The sequence below is a fragment of the Megalops cyprinoides genome, chromosome 13, assembly GCF_013368585.1.
Source record: "Megalops cyprinoides isolate fMegCyp1 chromosome 13, fMegCyp1.pri, whole genome shotgun sequence".
NCBI classification, from domain to species: domain Eukaryota; kingdom Metazoa; phylum Chordata; class Actinopteri; order Elopiformes; family Megalopidae; genus Megalops; species Megalops cyprinoides.
In genome coordinates this window covers 11,462,972-11,478,300 of record NC_050595.1, presented here as the reverse complement: position 1 = coordinate 11,478,300, position 15,329 = coordinate 11,462,972, and the positions used below count along the sequence as shown (strand labels likewise).

The 15,329-nt window shown below is 46.4% G+C and overlaps 2 protein-coding genes across 2 annotated transcripts; both read left to right on the top strand.

The window, feature by feature from the left end:
• The first annotated feature begins 1,798 nt into the window (after nt 1-1,798).
• Nucleotides 1,799-8,751, top strand: LOC118788288 (zinc finger protein 469-like). The gene is made up of 4 exons (XM_036544246.1): nt 1,799-2,549; nt 2,850-3,017; nt 3,585-7,571; nt 8,699-8,751. Exons 1-4 carry the CDS (start codon nt 1,799-1,801, stop codon nt 8,749-8,751), a joined length of 4,959 nt encoding a protein of 1,652 aa, XP_036400139.1.
• A 2,701-nt stretch (nt 8,752-11,452) lies between these two features.
• On the top strand, nt 11,453-14,140 carry LOC118788287 (zinc finger protein 469-like). Its single transcript, XM_036544245.1, has 2 exons — nt 11,453-11,947; nt 12,305-14,140. Exons 1-2 carry the CDS (start codon nt 11,453-11,455, stop codon nt 14,138-14,140), a joined length of 2,331 nt encoding a protein of 776 aa, XP_036400138.1.
• Nucleotides 14,141-15,329: the final 1,189 nt, after the last annotated feature.

The window sequence follows — 15,329 nt, the reverse complement described above, 5'->3', positions numbered from 1 at the left end:
CACAGTTAAATATACAGGAGATGGAAGAGAGGGAAGGGGGGGTGTCACCTGCACAGCATAGTTACATTTAGGGGACAAAACAGCTTGGTGGTGGTGCGGGGTGGGGGTGGGGTTCACCATTACTTGGGACCAGGGTGGTGTGCAGAGGGAGTCTGGCTGCTGGATTTTACTCTGGTGGAAGAGGTGGAAGACAGAAAGCTACTGTCAGAAACTGACAAAATGCCTGACACTGACTCACGGAAGTATAGACTGGTTAACCTGACTGACACTTCAGGCTCACATAAACTTGGCAGACACACTAGGGCACATTAGTAGGCATGACCATGTGTGCAAGCTTGCCGTGTGATGGTGTGGTGCATGCATGCATGACTGTGTTGGTGAATGAAGAAAACAAATGGCTGCAGGTGGATAGTGCCGCGGATGCATTGCCAGGTGCAGGTGTTAATGTGTGTTCCTGAGGCTTCAGTAATGACCTTTTTCTCATTAAGCTGGCCCACACCAGTGTTTTAACTCTCACTCCTTTAAACCATTCTGCAGGTGCCGTGTTTATGTCAACTCGTTAAGAGTCTTAAAAGCTCTCTTTCACGGAGCACCTTAAAAGCCTTCCTAAGACCATCTGTGATCTCTTGCACTCATACTTTGAAGGGTGCCTATAGGGGGGAGATGCTTAAAATGTGAAGTCTGAAACATTTTATTATCGAAAAACACCCTTTTTTGGTATTTGGATCTGTGAAATACAAAAAGATGAAATCTTTTAATGTGTAAGCTTGGTGGATTCTCTGCACAGTGGATGTGTATTGTTGTCTGAGGACATTTGAATTTGCACTACCTGAGTCCTGAAAGCCAAAACATCATTGCTGCTTAGATATGAAACAACATGACAATATACTGTGGAGAATGATTAACTTCAAAATTATCTTTTAAAAAGCAAATATCTGCTTGGTATTTTTTGAAAAGTCCAGAATTCTAGAAAGGTTTGCTGATCAACTTTTAAATTTAGATCATATTAATGAATTCCATCAACAATTAAAACAATGAAGTATGTTAATGCTGAGTGGAGTTGAAATGAGTGACTTGGAAGTGAATTCATCAAGTATCCACTACTGCCATATATTAATCACTTATACCAAAGAATAACATTATTAAATTTTGTTGCTCTGTGTTGCTTCTATTTGGTTTTTAAACAGTATTTAACAGTATTCTACAATATATCCTGATTTGTTCTGCAAAGACGAATGTGTTTGCCTGGAAAATGTGAAACAGTAGACATATTCCAGCCACTGAGCTATATTCCCATCAAAATACAAATTATTGCTTCAAACATGCTACAGTGCTGCCCCCTCCTGACAAACCAAGGCATTGCATTTTTAGGTCCCATATGTTACTTCTTTTCACCGTAGTTCCTGGTTTGTGAAAATAACCAAGTAGCCCTCTCTGCTTTGTTCTTGAAAGTTTAGTTTTGTTTCCGTTCCTCTGTTCCTCTTATCATATTTGTAACTTAAAGTTTCAAAGCAAGTTCACATAACACAGTCATCTGACTGTATAGCATTTGTCTACTCATTTCCATTTATAATAAATTGTCATCTTTTAAAATGTTGAAAAATGACTGTTTTTTTCTCTTCCGGCTCATCTGCTGCAGGAATGGTCCATGATAAAGACAAGGCGAGCAGTGACGAGTGAAGAAAGGAGATGACAGCGCAGAGATTGGCCGTTTCCACTCCATGCACACAACTGGGAGCCTGTTGATTGGAAGACGAGAGCACAATGCCTCTGGGTGCTGGCGTGGCCCCCCAGGGACATGGGCAGCACAGCTAAGGACACGCCCGCCAACCACGGCCGCATCATGACGGGAGAGACTAAGCATGCTCATGCTGTTAAAGAATCGGACAGTGGTTCTAAAGACCAGGACGAGGGGTCTCTGTCTGCTCGGTTCAGCGTAAAAGTGAAACAGGAGTCGGAAGGGCACTATAAGTGTGGAGGTCTGGAGTCACGGCCCATCAGCAGGGCCAAGGAGTACACGCAGCGCGAGGCCGTGATACGGCCCCAGCAGGCGGGCAAAATTGACTTCAAGTCCCTGCAAAACAGGCCAAAGTTCTCTAACGACAGGACATGGCCCAGCGGCAAGGGGAGTCCCCAGTCCCCCAGCGGGAAGAGCCGAGCCCGCGACCGGAGCAAGAAGTCTGGGAAGGCAGACCGCAGTAACCCTCAGCAGCTGTACATGCTGAGCATCAGCAAACCCCGCTCCAAGCCCACCATCGGGATCGCCTATCCGCAGCAGAAAGTCACACCGCCCAAGAAACTGGAGACCAGCCCTGGCCCCATCTCAGGCAGCTACAGGTTCCACGTGCCCAGCATTCCTGAGCGCGAGGCAGAGCTGCAGCAGGAGGAACTCAACTACAACCGCTGTTTCCAGGAGGCGTCCTCTAATCTTACCACCACAAACTATACCTCACAGGCAGAGAGTGCTGCAGGGGCCACCCCTGTGCACCAACACCCAATCCCCCCTCAACAACAGCCTGGGCCAAGGGAGAACAACAGCTCACAGCCTAGTAGCCAGCTCCTCTTTCCAGAATTCCCAGTGAACAGGACTGCTTCTTGGCAGTCTCAAGAGAAAACTTTCAGTGGTGCTACCTATGGAGTTTCCTCACAGAAACCAACTACTTTTCCAGAAGGAGATAAAGTGAATGCCAGCCTTGTGTCTTTGTCATTTCCGTATGGATATCCTCCATTGCAGGACTCACCTGCTGACCCCTTCCCCTGTAACCACAATACTCACCCCCAGGACTATTTAGATGTTTCCTTAGCAACCACCCAGGTGACTCACAGCTCCTTTACCTTCCACTCCTCAGGTGAAGGGCAGGGGGATGCGCAAACTGACAGCCAGTTCAACAACAAGCAGCCGGAGGGACGATCTCCTTACACACAACTTCCTCAGCCTGCGCAGTACCTGCAGTCTCCACATGAGACACAATCCTCCATGCACTGCCACAAGAGCAGGAGCAAGCACTCTGCCAATAGTGAAGGCTCTGTCTCGGGCTTACACCATTTAGAACAGAGCAAGAGCACCATGCCAGACAATCCGGGTCCTTTTAACCAAGTGGATAGTGAAGGTGTGGCTTCCATGTCGGTGAATGAACAGAGCTGTCCTCCCAGTATTGACAGTGCTGCAAATCAGAGGGTACTGACTCAAGGGAATGCCCACCACACCAGGAATATTGCACACAGCCAGAGCTCCCAAATGCACTTTTCAAGCAAAGCTTACAGCAGCTCTCCAGTCAATACGATGCATGTGGGATCTGGGCCTTTGGAGAAAAGCATTGCAGGAGGCAACATTAGGAACCATAGCAGGCTGCCAGAGACATGGGAAGGAGCTAACAAGACTTTTTCTTCCATGGACCAGAACTCGTACTCCAACCCAAATGACAAGTATCAGTTTCAGTGCCAGCCAGTAACAGAGCAAAGGCAGCCTACATCCTGCAGCAGAATGGCATGGCAGCAGATACAGCTAACCTCAGCCATGCCTAAACAGAACAGGATTCAGCTGTCCAGGCAGCTGAGTAACCAAAAACTCACTTTCCCAGTAGGAGCATTTGACTGGCACGACAGTAAGAAACCACATAAAAATGGCCCCCTGAACAGCTGCCATAACAAAAGACCCAGTGAAGCTTTCACCAACCTGAGGCAGGAGAGCATCAAGGAGAGCTGCACAAACACATCTGGGTTTTCTTTTGACAATAGAGTGGAGGCTGTTAGCTCCCCAGTGTGTGAAACCAGAAGCAAGCCTGTGTACTTTGGGGTGAGCCAGTCCCTGGCAGGGCCACCTTCCAAAACTAACAGCCATGACTCTTCCCAGGTTCCACCAGTGGGTTTGATGGCAGCAGCTCCATATGAGTCTCCACTGCCCTCCCCTATCCAGAACCCTGCCTCCACCAGTCCCTGCTCCTCCCTGTCCCCACCTTCCCACAGCCCTGTCAATATCAGCCCTGAGGACAGTCAGGTGGCAATCTCTGGGCCACCCCCTCCCTTATATCACCAGCACCAGGGGAAGACACTGATGCCCACAGATCACCTCAACTCGAACCTTCATCATTTCCACACTGATCTCTCCAGGACTTTTCCTAACTCCACAGAAAGAGCCAAGGAAGATATGATGGGCTACATTCACAATAACAAAGGCTCAAGACCCAGCACAGATAGTGGAAAGACTTGCATGAACAGCTTTGGAGTGGAACATCCCCCTCTCCCTCCACCTCCCCCTCCCCCATACTCAGCACATCAGTTGCTAGCCAGCTCTTTAGCTGCTGCTAACCTTGACCAACTGGATGTGCTTCTCACATGCAAACAATGTGATCAGAACTTCAACAACCTTGCTTCTTTCCTTGATCACAAGCAGTACTGTGGACAGCATATGTCGACTCAGAACAACATTTACAAAAGTGTGCCAAAGATGGAGGACACCAGGAAGTTCCAGACAGACTCCTTAAAGGGACCTTCATCCGGGATGAGTTTCCCTCTGTCGAGGTGTCCATCTGACATGCATCTGTCTCTGCTGGGGTTGAGTAAGAATGGGGAGCTAATGTCTGACATTGAGACAAAAGTAGACCCTAAGGATGAATCTTTAAAGCCCAACTTGTTTCCTGGGACTAACACTCTTCCTGGTACTCTTCCTGATTTGGAGATGGATGATGCCAAACTAGACAGCCTCATCACAGAAGCTCTAAATGGATTGGGATACCAATCAGATAATGCTGAAATCGACAGTAGTTTCATAGATGCTTTTGTTGATGATGATCTCACCACTAGTCAGAACCTGAAAAGCAAAGACAGCATGATGTTTAACAGCAGGGGCAAGCATGAAGCCAGCACTGATGAGAGATCTCAAACACAGGGGAAGCATCTGTATGATTCAGACAGGGAAAGCGAGAGCACTGAAAGTAAAAATACAGCAAATATCCCTGAAAAGACTCTTCAGGACTTCAAACAAAAAGAAAGAGCTAACTTAAAAGAGACGACTCTGCATAAAAAATCAAGAGGTTTAGCCTCTGAAAAATCCAGTGAGCAAAACGAGTGTGTAAAAGAAGAAAAAAAGTCAACAGATAAGATAGGAGAGAAAAGCAGAAGAGACTCGAGGCTGCTGTTGTCTAAAAAGTTCTCAGAAAGATGCAAGATCAAGAGTTTCCAAGAGCAGTCCTCATTACTCAAACCTTCACTTCCCCAGACCTCCCCCACAAATTGGAGCACTGCAGCATCCAGGGTGACAGCCCGGGAAGGGAAGCGGAGGAAGACAGGAGGGGGGACGTGGAGCAAAGAGCTCATTCACAAAATAGTGCAGCAGAAGAACAAACCGCACAACCCCCAGGTAAAGGGCGCAAAAAGCCTGCAGCCACCCCTGGCATCAGAGAGGCTCACCCCTGTGGCGCAGAGCCCAAAATTTGGTGAGTACGACTATGTGTCTGACTCAGATGAGGAGTCTGAGCCCCTGAGGTTAGCCAGCCGTGGACGTCTGGGACATGCTGGCCGCTGCAAGTACACTTATTCAAAGGAGTTCAAAGGAAGAGAGAAGACTGACAATGAGGGCTCCGTTTCATGGACCCCTCAATCAAAAGAGAGAGGTGTGGTCAAGGTGGCAGAGGACATTTCTCCATCGCCAGTGAAAGACATTTCTGCACAGAGGGTGCGGAGAAGGAGCAGCAGGTCCTCCAGCAGTAGCGAGCTCAGCGAACCGGCCAGCATCTCCAGTGAGAGCATCACCAGCCCCAAGACCACCGACCGCACAGACTCTGACAGCGAGAAAGGGCTAGCAGTTAGGAAGACGACTTCCAACAGCCTGCCTCTTTCAGATTCTTTTCACCAGGACACTTATAAGAGGTCACAGGTCAAGACACTCAAAGAGCCTGCCACAACCACCATGCCCACTCTACCCATTACACCCTTATCACAGGCGTTCTCCAGAAACACCAAGAGGTACGGCACTGCCAGGTTTCTCCTGTCCACTGAGAAGGGCCCCTCATCCGCATCCAAAATTCTAAATTCAAGTGAGAGAAACACAGAAAGTGCAACTATATTCCCTAAGGCTATCCAAGTCAGAGACCTCATGGAGGATGATATTGTGGGACAGTCTTCACAGGAAAAGAGAGAACAGTGCAGTTCCACAGCAGGCATGATAGAAAGGGCTGAACAACCTTTACAAGTGAAGAAAAGTGACAGGATAAACTATGGCTCTTTTAAAGGGAGTCCAGCTGATTTCCAGACAACTGGAAATCATTGCAGATTGTTGGTGGCTGAGGTCACGCCTGACACCAAAATCACAGACTGTAAAAAAATCAATAAGAACATAAAAAGTGAAATCGTACAACGGGAGAAATCCAGAGAGATTCCAGCCATTCCAACATTTGAGAAAATTGGACCTGCTGTTTATCCTAGCAAAGAAGAAATGCACAATGCTGACTGTGATGTAATTCCTAACTCTACTACACATTGCACAACACATTTTGAAGAGGTGTGCCTGTGTCCACTGGACATGCAGGATCCCACAGTGCAGAAAGACCCAGCCAAGCATGGGGTTGTTCCATATACCATTGAACAAGATCAGAGCCTCATTAAATCGCCGCTTTCATTTGACACGTCGTCAATGTTTGGAGACCTCACCGTGGCAACGTTTGACAACAGCCTTTACACAGACGTATCAAAGGAGGGTTTCAGCACTTTCAGTCCCAAAAATGACAAAAGGGAGCTGTTTGAGTCATCTTTCTCTCATTTGGGCCACAAAGACTGGAATTTGATGGCAGATGACCCACCCATGTTGGCAGCGGACCTCTCTGATAAAGCAGTAAGCAAGAAATTCAGCTCCAGCCACATGCACTTGACTCTGTCAGATAAAATTATGGACGACAACCCAAATTTTATCAGCAATCTCCCAGAGGATGAGCTGGAGATCAAGAGAATTGTGACAGAGCTTGAGACCCAGCTACAAACATCGAAATACAGCAACTCTCCATTGCTTGCCAACAAACTCTCCAAACAGCTCAGCAGGAATAACTTATCCCCTTTGCGACTGGACCACAATGCTGGGAATGAACAAAGCTGCATGCCTGTGGAAGATGAGGAAAGCAGGAGATTGGTAGCTTCCAGTCCCACAACAGATCCAGATCTGACATTATGGTCTAGTCCATTCCAGTTAGGGTTACTGGATGGACAACAGGATCTCCATACCCCAGTCCATGCCGATAACAGCACTCCTGACCATCCCTGCATAAAGGCAGATGCCATGCCCGCAGCTTCACCAGCAGCTGAAGAATTGCAGCCGCAGGAAATGAAGGGTGCTGAGGACATTAAGGACCCCGCCACAGACAAGTCTGAAGAAATGCTGGAAAATGAGATGTACACAGAAAACCTCATGAAAAGCCTTGAGGTGATTTCAGATTCCATATTTAACAAAGGCTCTTTGACAACTGAACTGGAAAAGCCAAATGTCTCCCAGTTTATAATTCCAGAACAGCCATCTAAAGAATGTACAGATGCTGGGGAGAACCAGAGTGAAAAGGAGGAGACTTCCAGTGGAGAACATGAGAGTCAGAAATCAGAGAAGCAAAACATGCTGTTTTTTCCGTGTGAGAACACTGACTGTTCACTTGATGTAAAGGGTGACCTTTCACCACAGCCCAGAGAGTCAAAGACAAGTAAAACAGCATGTGAATCAGAGACTGAAGATATGCCAGTCAGTGAGAATATGATTGACATCAATGAAAGCCATAAAATACTGAAAGTTGATGACATAAATTTAATGCTAGAGAAGCCACAAATTGAAGAAAAGGTAGACGGCAAGATGCTGCTCACTGAGATAAGTGAGCACTGTCAGAATGAGGAAGAACGGAAAAGTGTCCTTAGGGAACATCCCTCACAGCCATTGCAAATTTTAACTAATACTGTCCAAACCAGTGAGAAAGACCTTGTATCAGGTTCATATCCTGCAATCATGTCTGTTAACCAGTCCTCAGATGTCTCTGAGGAAAGGACAATCCAATCAGAGGAAAGGGGGGATAGCCCACCAAGGCTTAGTATGGAAGAGGTTCACCCTGCAGAGAGAAAGCCAGAAGACCCAGATAACTCTGATTCTCCCCACAGTTCTTTGGTTTATGAAGGATCGAGGGGAGGGGGAGAAGATACTAAAGAGGACAACAGCTTTGCATGCCTGGACTTGCAAAAATCTGATAAGTCTGAAGAAGTCCCGCCCATAGCACCTCAGGAGGAAACACACAAAGACCCAAACCTGCAGTGCCACACTCCAGATCATGCTTCTGCAAATGTAGTAGTTCAGGTCGACCAAGAGAGGAATACAGATAGTTCCTGCAGCACACTGTCTGTCAAGACTGTACCAGAGGACTCACTCACTCACTCTCATACTGTTGTGCCAGAGGCAGAGGCTATGAGTAGTGACAAGTCTGAACTGACCCCTGCAGAGTATGCCAGCAACCTGAAAAATGAACCACTTGTGTTGACCGCTCTTGAACATGAGACTGAAGAAGGCCCCGAGTGTGCAGACATCCCTCCACAAGTTCTGTGTGGTCTGACAGAATCTTCCCTGCATACCATGAGTATAAACAATGAAGCTATGGGGACTGAAGAGAACAGCACTGGTCTTGAAGATGTTGCTCAGCCCAGGCTGTCTCCACTAAGCTCTTCCCTCTCACACGCTCAGGACCCCAGTGTTGTGCAGCAGTGTCAGGGCCAGAGCATGTGGACACAGTTTGATAGGCTCTCTCCTATATCCATGCACAATGGGCACCCTCGCAGGAGGGAGAGCTGTGATGAAATGAAGGCCAGTGAAATACAACTGTGTGGCCCACCTGTAACAATAGCATCTGAGATGCCACATCTCATAGCTGGTCTTCCTCATGTGGACATGGGCATTGAGCGAAACAAAAGCTCTGACCCTGATGTCAATATTCCCTCTGATCTTACTTTTATCGGCACAGTGGAACCATCCACTTCGATGAATAAAAGCCCAGAGACTCTGAGTGAAGATCCAGTGGAAACCCTGACACACAATACCAGACTGGATCCCCTGTCTGACTTCAAAGAAAACCCACTGATTTTCAAAGAGATTTCAGCTTTATCACCTCATCTTGCTGAGTGCAGTAATGTACCACATGCTTTAAATGAAAGCACAGTCGAGCAGTCTATCTTCAAGCGAAGTCCCAAAGACAATCATGATCACTGCGAACTCATGCCTTTGCCGTCAGTCAATCCAATCAGTCCAACAGTTGATAACAAAGATACTCAAGAAATGCTAACAGCTCCAGGTACTCCAGTATGCTTCCACCCAATAAATGCACCTCTGCAAAGCATTCAAGGCAGTGCAGATTTCTCCTGTGCCACACTACCCTCCCCTCAATATAAAGACAGCAATATGTCAACCATTACTAATGTAATGTTGGACTTAAATCACAAAACGCCACAAGATATTCCTGATTTGGACATATGCCACTCTCCCCTAGCAACGATTGATTACATGGATCTGCACATTGACCTTCTAAAAAAAGCAGAAGCAGGGACATTAGACCTCCATGCACCTCCAGCTGAGCACAGTGTCCTGTCACTGAAGCAGGATGCATCTGACGGTCAAGAAACGGTCCAACCCTTCCTAAAGTGTACTGAGGAAGTTCCTGGACTCCCCTTAGGCCAAACTGAGATGATGAAAGAAGGAGGAGAGTTTGCATCAAACCAAACAGATGCAAAGGCTAATATAAATGACTCTAGAAAAAAGAGTATTGTACAGAAAAAGAACAGCATGCAGGGAACAATTCTGTGTGAGATATGTTCTGCATGTTTCCGTACGGTGCCAGGGTTAAAGAGACACAAGGCTATGAAACATTTTACCAAGAAAAATGGGAACCTAGCAATAGAGGATCATCAAGGGAGTATCAGCATTCACAAAGATGACTCTGTGCTCCTGGATCCACAAGTGGTTTTGCATATAGACAGTTCTAATACTCTGTCCTCAGAGACAAGTGCATCACCTTTTATAACAAACCAGAAAGAGGTTCATTCAATCATCGGAGGAATTGGAGCAAGTGAAACAGGCAAGACAACACCAGAGGGCAAGGATAAGCATAGAATGCCTCCTCCAGTCACAAAAGCTAAGAAAAGCTGGAAAGCACAGAAAACCAGAGAGATGAGCAGCCACAATGGAGGCCTTGAACCTAAAATTGGAAAGTCAGATCCTTTCCCAGATGAGCTGCTGAGTTTACTGAAAACAGACATTTTGCAAGCTATCAGCCCCAATTTTCCCTCATTGCAACGAGAGTCCTGTTGTCAGCCTGAAAAACAAGACAAAGTTAACACTATTGAGGACCTTGAAGTAAGACAGCCTGAAAGTTTCCAATTTCAACTGATTAACAACACTGGCAAAAAAGACACAGCCATGAGTCACACAGATCAAACTAGCCTGCACAAACAGGATGTGGCTGCTGACTCGGCTGAAGCAGAGACAGAGGGAGCAAAAAGTTCAAAGCTCAAAATGTCAAGTAGTGATGGAATAGCAAGTAATACAGTCTACAGAAAGTGTGAGGAGCCCAGAGACGATTTTTATGACTTGGGAGAACCATGTGTGCCAAAAGAGATTTGTTCAGGGGACAGCAACATCAGAGAATCATTGGGAGAAGTGACATTTGAGGTTAAGTGTGAGAAGGCCACCTCTCTCACAGATAGAGTGGTACCCCAACCCTGCTGTTTTAAGGCTCCATCCCCCTGCTCTCCTGGGCCAAGCCCAGATCTGGAGTCCCTGTTGGATGATGAGAGCACCTTCTCCCAGCTGTTCCCCAGAGATGAAGAAATGATTAGGAAAAAATGTGCAAAGGTATATGGCAAGAGGAACAAAAAGCACAACCCTGACCCCAGTCTGCCTTTAGTTAAAGCATATCCTGTTGACAACATGTCCCTGGATAAGAAGGAGCAGCCTTCTGAGGGCCAGAATGATCAAATGCTAATTACCAAAATGAGGGACCATTGCGAGTATGAGACCATATCTATCGATGACGCCATTATGTTGGACATGTGTCACAAAAGCACTGTAAAAAATGACTGTGAGAAGATAGGCTACATAGCAGACCAGTGCACTGATGATTTGGACAGTGGAATTCTGGGTACTAGTCACTTCCTGTGTCTGACAGATGATCCAATCTGCAAGACAGCAATAGAGTGGAATGGCTCCAGAGATCTGACTGACATGGTTACAGAGAGGGTACAGCCTGTGACAACCCAAATATCTTGTAAAACAGAAGATCCTGCCATAGCCTTCCCTCCCCAGCTTGCAGACCTGTCAGGTCTTCATTCCAGTGAATCTCGTGCCCAGGAAAATATTTCTCATTTCCATGGGATAGACATACAGAATCTCAACACCAAATTCCAGCTCCCTGAAATCCAGTTCTTGGAGTCTAGTGAAGACACATCAATGGTGCTGCCCATCGCCAGTGATGACATGTCAGTCAACCAGAGCGTAAGGGCTAACAAGAGGCCTTCAGAGCGTAAGGGGAGAAGGAGGTTGGAGGGGGGGCTAAAGCCAAAAGACAAGCAGTACAAGTGTAAGGTGTGCTTCACCTGGTTCCTTACATTAGGGGAACTCAACTTCCACAAGCTCTCTCACAACCCCTCCCCGCCACCCACCTGCTACATGTGCGTCCAGCGCAAGTTCAGCTCTCGCGAGCAGCTGAGGGACCATCTGAGGGAGAAGCATGCCAAGAACAAGGCAGGAATCTGGACCTGTGGCATGTGTCTGAAGGAGATCTCAGATGTGTGGATGTATAATGAGCACCTGCGAGAGCACGCCACCCAGTTTGCCCGCAAGGGCCAGACACAGAGGCTCCATCCTGGGCCTGCCAGGCTGCTTCATGCCAGGAGGACTGCAGTTGAAAAACTTTCATCACCTCCATCATGCAGCATCGGCCCAGTAAGGGAAGCAAAGGAGAGGTGGGCAAAACATCTGCTAAGGAGGGGGTGAAAACAGTCAAGGAGAATGTGGAACAGGATGCAAAGACTTCAGAGGGAGATGAGAGCGCAGGCATCAAAACTAAAGGAAGCTCTGGTGGGGGAGGGAAACGGAGCATGCCCATACTGTCTGAGTTTGCTCATAAACCAGATATCTCTCAGAAGAATGTGGAGATGCATCCAAACTGCAAAGACCCTTCAAGGGACTGCCACCATTGTGGCAAGCAGTTCCCTAAGCCCTTTAAACTCCAGAGGCACTTAGGTGGTGCACAGCTTGCAAAAGATTTTCCTATGCCCCAAATGCCCCATCTCATATCAGGATGCGAAGGAACTGAAGGATCACCTCAAGAACGAACATGAAGAGATGGAGGAGCAAGACTCTAAGCACACCACGCTATACACCTGTGAGCTTTGTGCTGATGTCATGCATGTCATTAAGAAGTCCTTCATTTGCAGCACCTGCAACTACACCTTCTCCAAGAAAGAACAGTTTGATCGGCACATGGAAAAACACCTGTCTGGGGGGAATGAGATCTTTAAGTTCAGAGGGGTGGTGAGGCCCTCCAAGCCCTCCTCCTCCTCTACTAAAAATGGAGAGTTTGACTTGCCACCCTGCAAGAGGAGAAAGCTGCTGACAGACAGACTCCTGGAGAACAGTTCTGACAGTGGCAGCACCAACATTGTGTCCACACAATATAGTCAGACTTCTGAGAGTCAAGTCCCCAAACCAGTGTCACCCACCAGCTCAGACTTGACTGAGACCTCTGGTGACCTCTCCGCTGGCTCCGCAGATGCTGGCATCAAAACTGAAGACATTGCAGGGGACTTTTCTGAGATTCTGATGGAGCTGGAGCAATCTAAGCTTCCGGTGGTTTCAGAATCACTGTGTTTCTCAGAGGTGCCTCCCTCTGAGCAAGCTGCCCATATGCAGACAAGTGAGGCCTGCAAGGAGGGTGACACACCATCAGAGACCTATGACATTAAAGAGGAGAACCATCTGCACTCAAACCAGAAAAGGTGTGACACAGTATCGCCAGCTCTGACAGAGTGCATGGCCAGTGAAGAAGAGGCAGGCAGCAAGGTCAACATGCTGCCATCCCCCATTGAGGTCAGTACAGAAATAGCCTCAGCCAGTGCTGCAGAGGCCACTGGGCCAAGCATGAACATGTCTGAATCAGCAATGTCTGTTGAAGAATCAGATGTTCATATCAATGAAAACTTCATGAATATTTCTGAGGCTCCAAGTCTACCGGAAGAGGTTAGTCTGCCCTGTTGCTCCACAGATACTGAGCAAAAGTCACTCGATGCTGCAGTGGACTTAACGGGCAAAGAGAGGAGTGAACATTTGACTGAAATACAAAGAAATGAAAGTGAAGAGAATGAACAAAATGATCTTAAGAGTGCTGAGCCACAAAGTGGAGGACAAGATAAGGATGATGTCTCCTCTAAATCAAGCGAAAGCACCAACAGTGGACTTGACGATGGCCTGAAGCCTGCAGCTGGAGGGCTGGGAGCAGCACAATCAACAAAACACTGCTATAAACCCACGGCCCTTGGCTCAGGCAGAAGTGAAGAGAAGGTCTTTGTGAGACAACAGAAAAAAAGGAGAGAACTGAAGACGTCTCAGAGCTCCAAGGGATCCTCCTCAGCAACGCGAGAGAACTTGGACGTAGACATGAGGAACAGGAAGAAGCTTCGAGTTCAGAGTCCTGGAAAAGGCGAATGGATGGCGGGCTATAGGAAAACTGACACAGCTAGTGATTACCCAGTGCTGTCTTGTATGAGAGATGACAAGGTCAGCAATAAAATACCACCTAAACACAAAGCTGGGGGACTGAACGCCCAACCAAAGAGAAACACTCTTGACAGCAACCCCCCCAAGAAAATAGACAACATGCGTCACTTGAATGGGACTTACAAAGGGAGAAAGGGGGTTCCTGGAAGGCCTTTGCATCCACCAGCTTCTAAGACTTCGGTTCCCATGGTGAATAACTCCATTAACAAGTACAGACCCCTCTCAGGGGTGAGACCTGTGGAGTCACACTCGTATCGGACAGCAGAGTCCCAGAACCACCTCCTAAGCCAGCTGTTTGGCCAGAAGCTCACCAGCTTTAAGATTCCTTTAAGAAAAGACACTTCTGAGGCTCTGAACTGAGAAGTGTGGATCATGTGAAACAGAAAAAAAAACTATATTAATGAGAACCTCGAGGCCTTGGACCAAGCTGAGTAATTTGAGTATGTGAGGTTACATGGCTGCCTTTGTGTTATTATTTCTTATTTCTGTGTCACTTTACATCTTTTAATATTTTTTTTTCTAAGTCAAACCTTTATCATGTAAATGTGAGGGCTGAAAGTAAAGACACAATTGTAATTAACAGTGAAATTGCTTATGGACAGAGCATGTCTATGGGACCTTCCAACACTCTGAGGTTATCCCTGGCATCCCTCTGTGACTGTATCTTTTAGAAAAGGAAAAGGACAGAAAAAAATGAATACTTGAAAACAAACTGAGTTTTTCCAAATAATGCATGTTAGATTCACATCATGAAATGTTTGTGTAACGTATGGCTTTTTTTACCACAAGACTTAAAGATATCCAAAAACACAACTGGGCCATGCATCTTTTCAGTATGATCCAGACAGCTTTTCTTCATTTATCTCTTTATTTTACTGTATCAAAGTGAAATTCACTGCAGTAGCTTTTGTATAAACAATATCTGGTGCTATGTTTGTTTTTTTTTATCGTAATGTGAATACAGATGCCTTTTACACAGCAACCCGTTCAATCTGCAGCGTTACATTCATCAAATGTTTTTGCTGACTCAGAAAGCAAAAGAAAAATGTGTGTATGCTTTTACATCGAAGTGTTCATTTGTAGATTAAACATTAGGAAAGCCTTTAGTATTAAAACTCAGGTGCTAACAAGGACAATTCACGTTACTGAAATGGGGATCCTTCCATGCACTGATGTCACCACACACAAAACATACAAAGTACAGTACTCTGTTACTCTCCCTCAGTTGTTTAAATATTGTTTTATAGATCAAAATGGTGCTATATTACCTTGTTCATATGTATCTTATATTGTACGATATTGTAGGTAGTTGACTTCTGGTGCAATGCATAATGTGCAAAGTTTTATTTTATAATATGCAACAGAAACAAAGAGCATCGGGAAAGGGATTGCAATGCCTTATGTAAGGTCTAAGTGTACTTCAAAGTGCCTCTTATAAAGTTGGTTATTAAAAAGCTACTATAGTATCTGTTTGTTGATTCATTTAATTAAGGCTTTCTTTCTCCACAGTCCAGCATTACAGCACATGGATCTCGCAGACCATCCAGTC

Coding starts and splice junctions, on each gene's coding strand:
- LOC118788287 (XM_036544245.1), top strand. CDS start 11,453: ATGGTGCTGCCCATCGCCAGTGATGACATGTCAGTCAACCAGAGCGTA. Junction 11,948..12,304: donor CATCATGCAGCATCGGCCCA/GTAAGGGAAGCA, acceptor ATCTCATATCAG/GATGCGAAGGAACTGAAGGA.
- LOC118788288 (XM_036544246.1), top strand. CDS start 1,799: ATGGGCAGCACAGCTAAGGACACGCCCGCCAACCACGGCCGCATCATG. Junction 2,550..2,849: donor GAACAACAGCTCACAGCCTA/GTAGCCAGCTCC, acceptor TCCACTCCTCAG/GTGAAGGGCAGGGGGATGCG. Junction 7,572..8,698: donor TTCCAGTGGAGAACATGAGA/GTCAGAAATCAG, acceptor TCACACGCTCAG/GACCCCAGTGTTGTGCAGCA.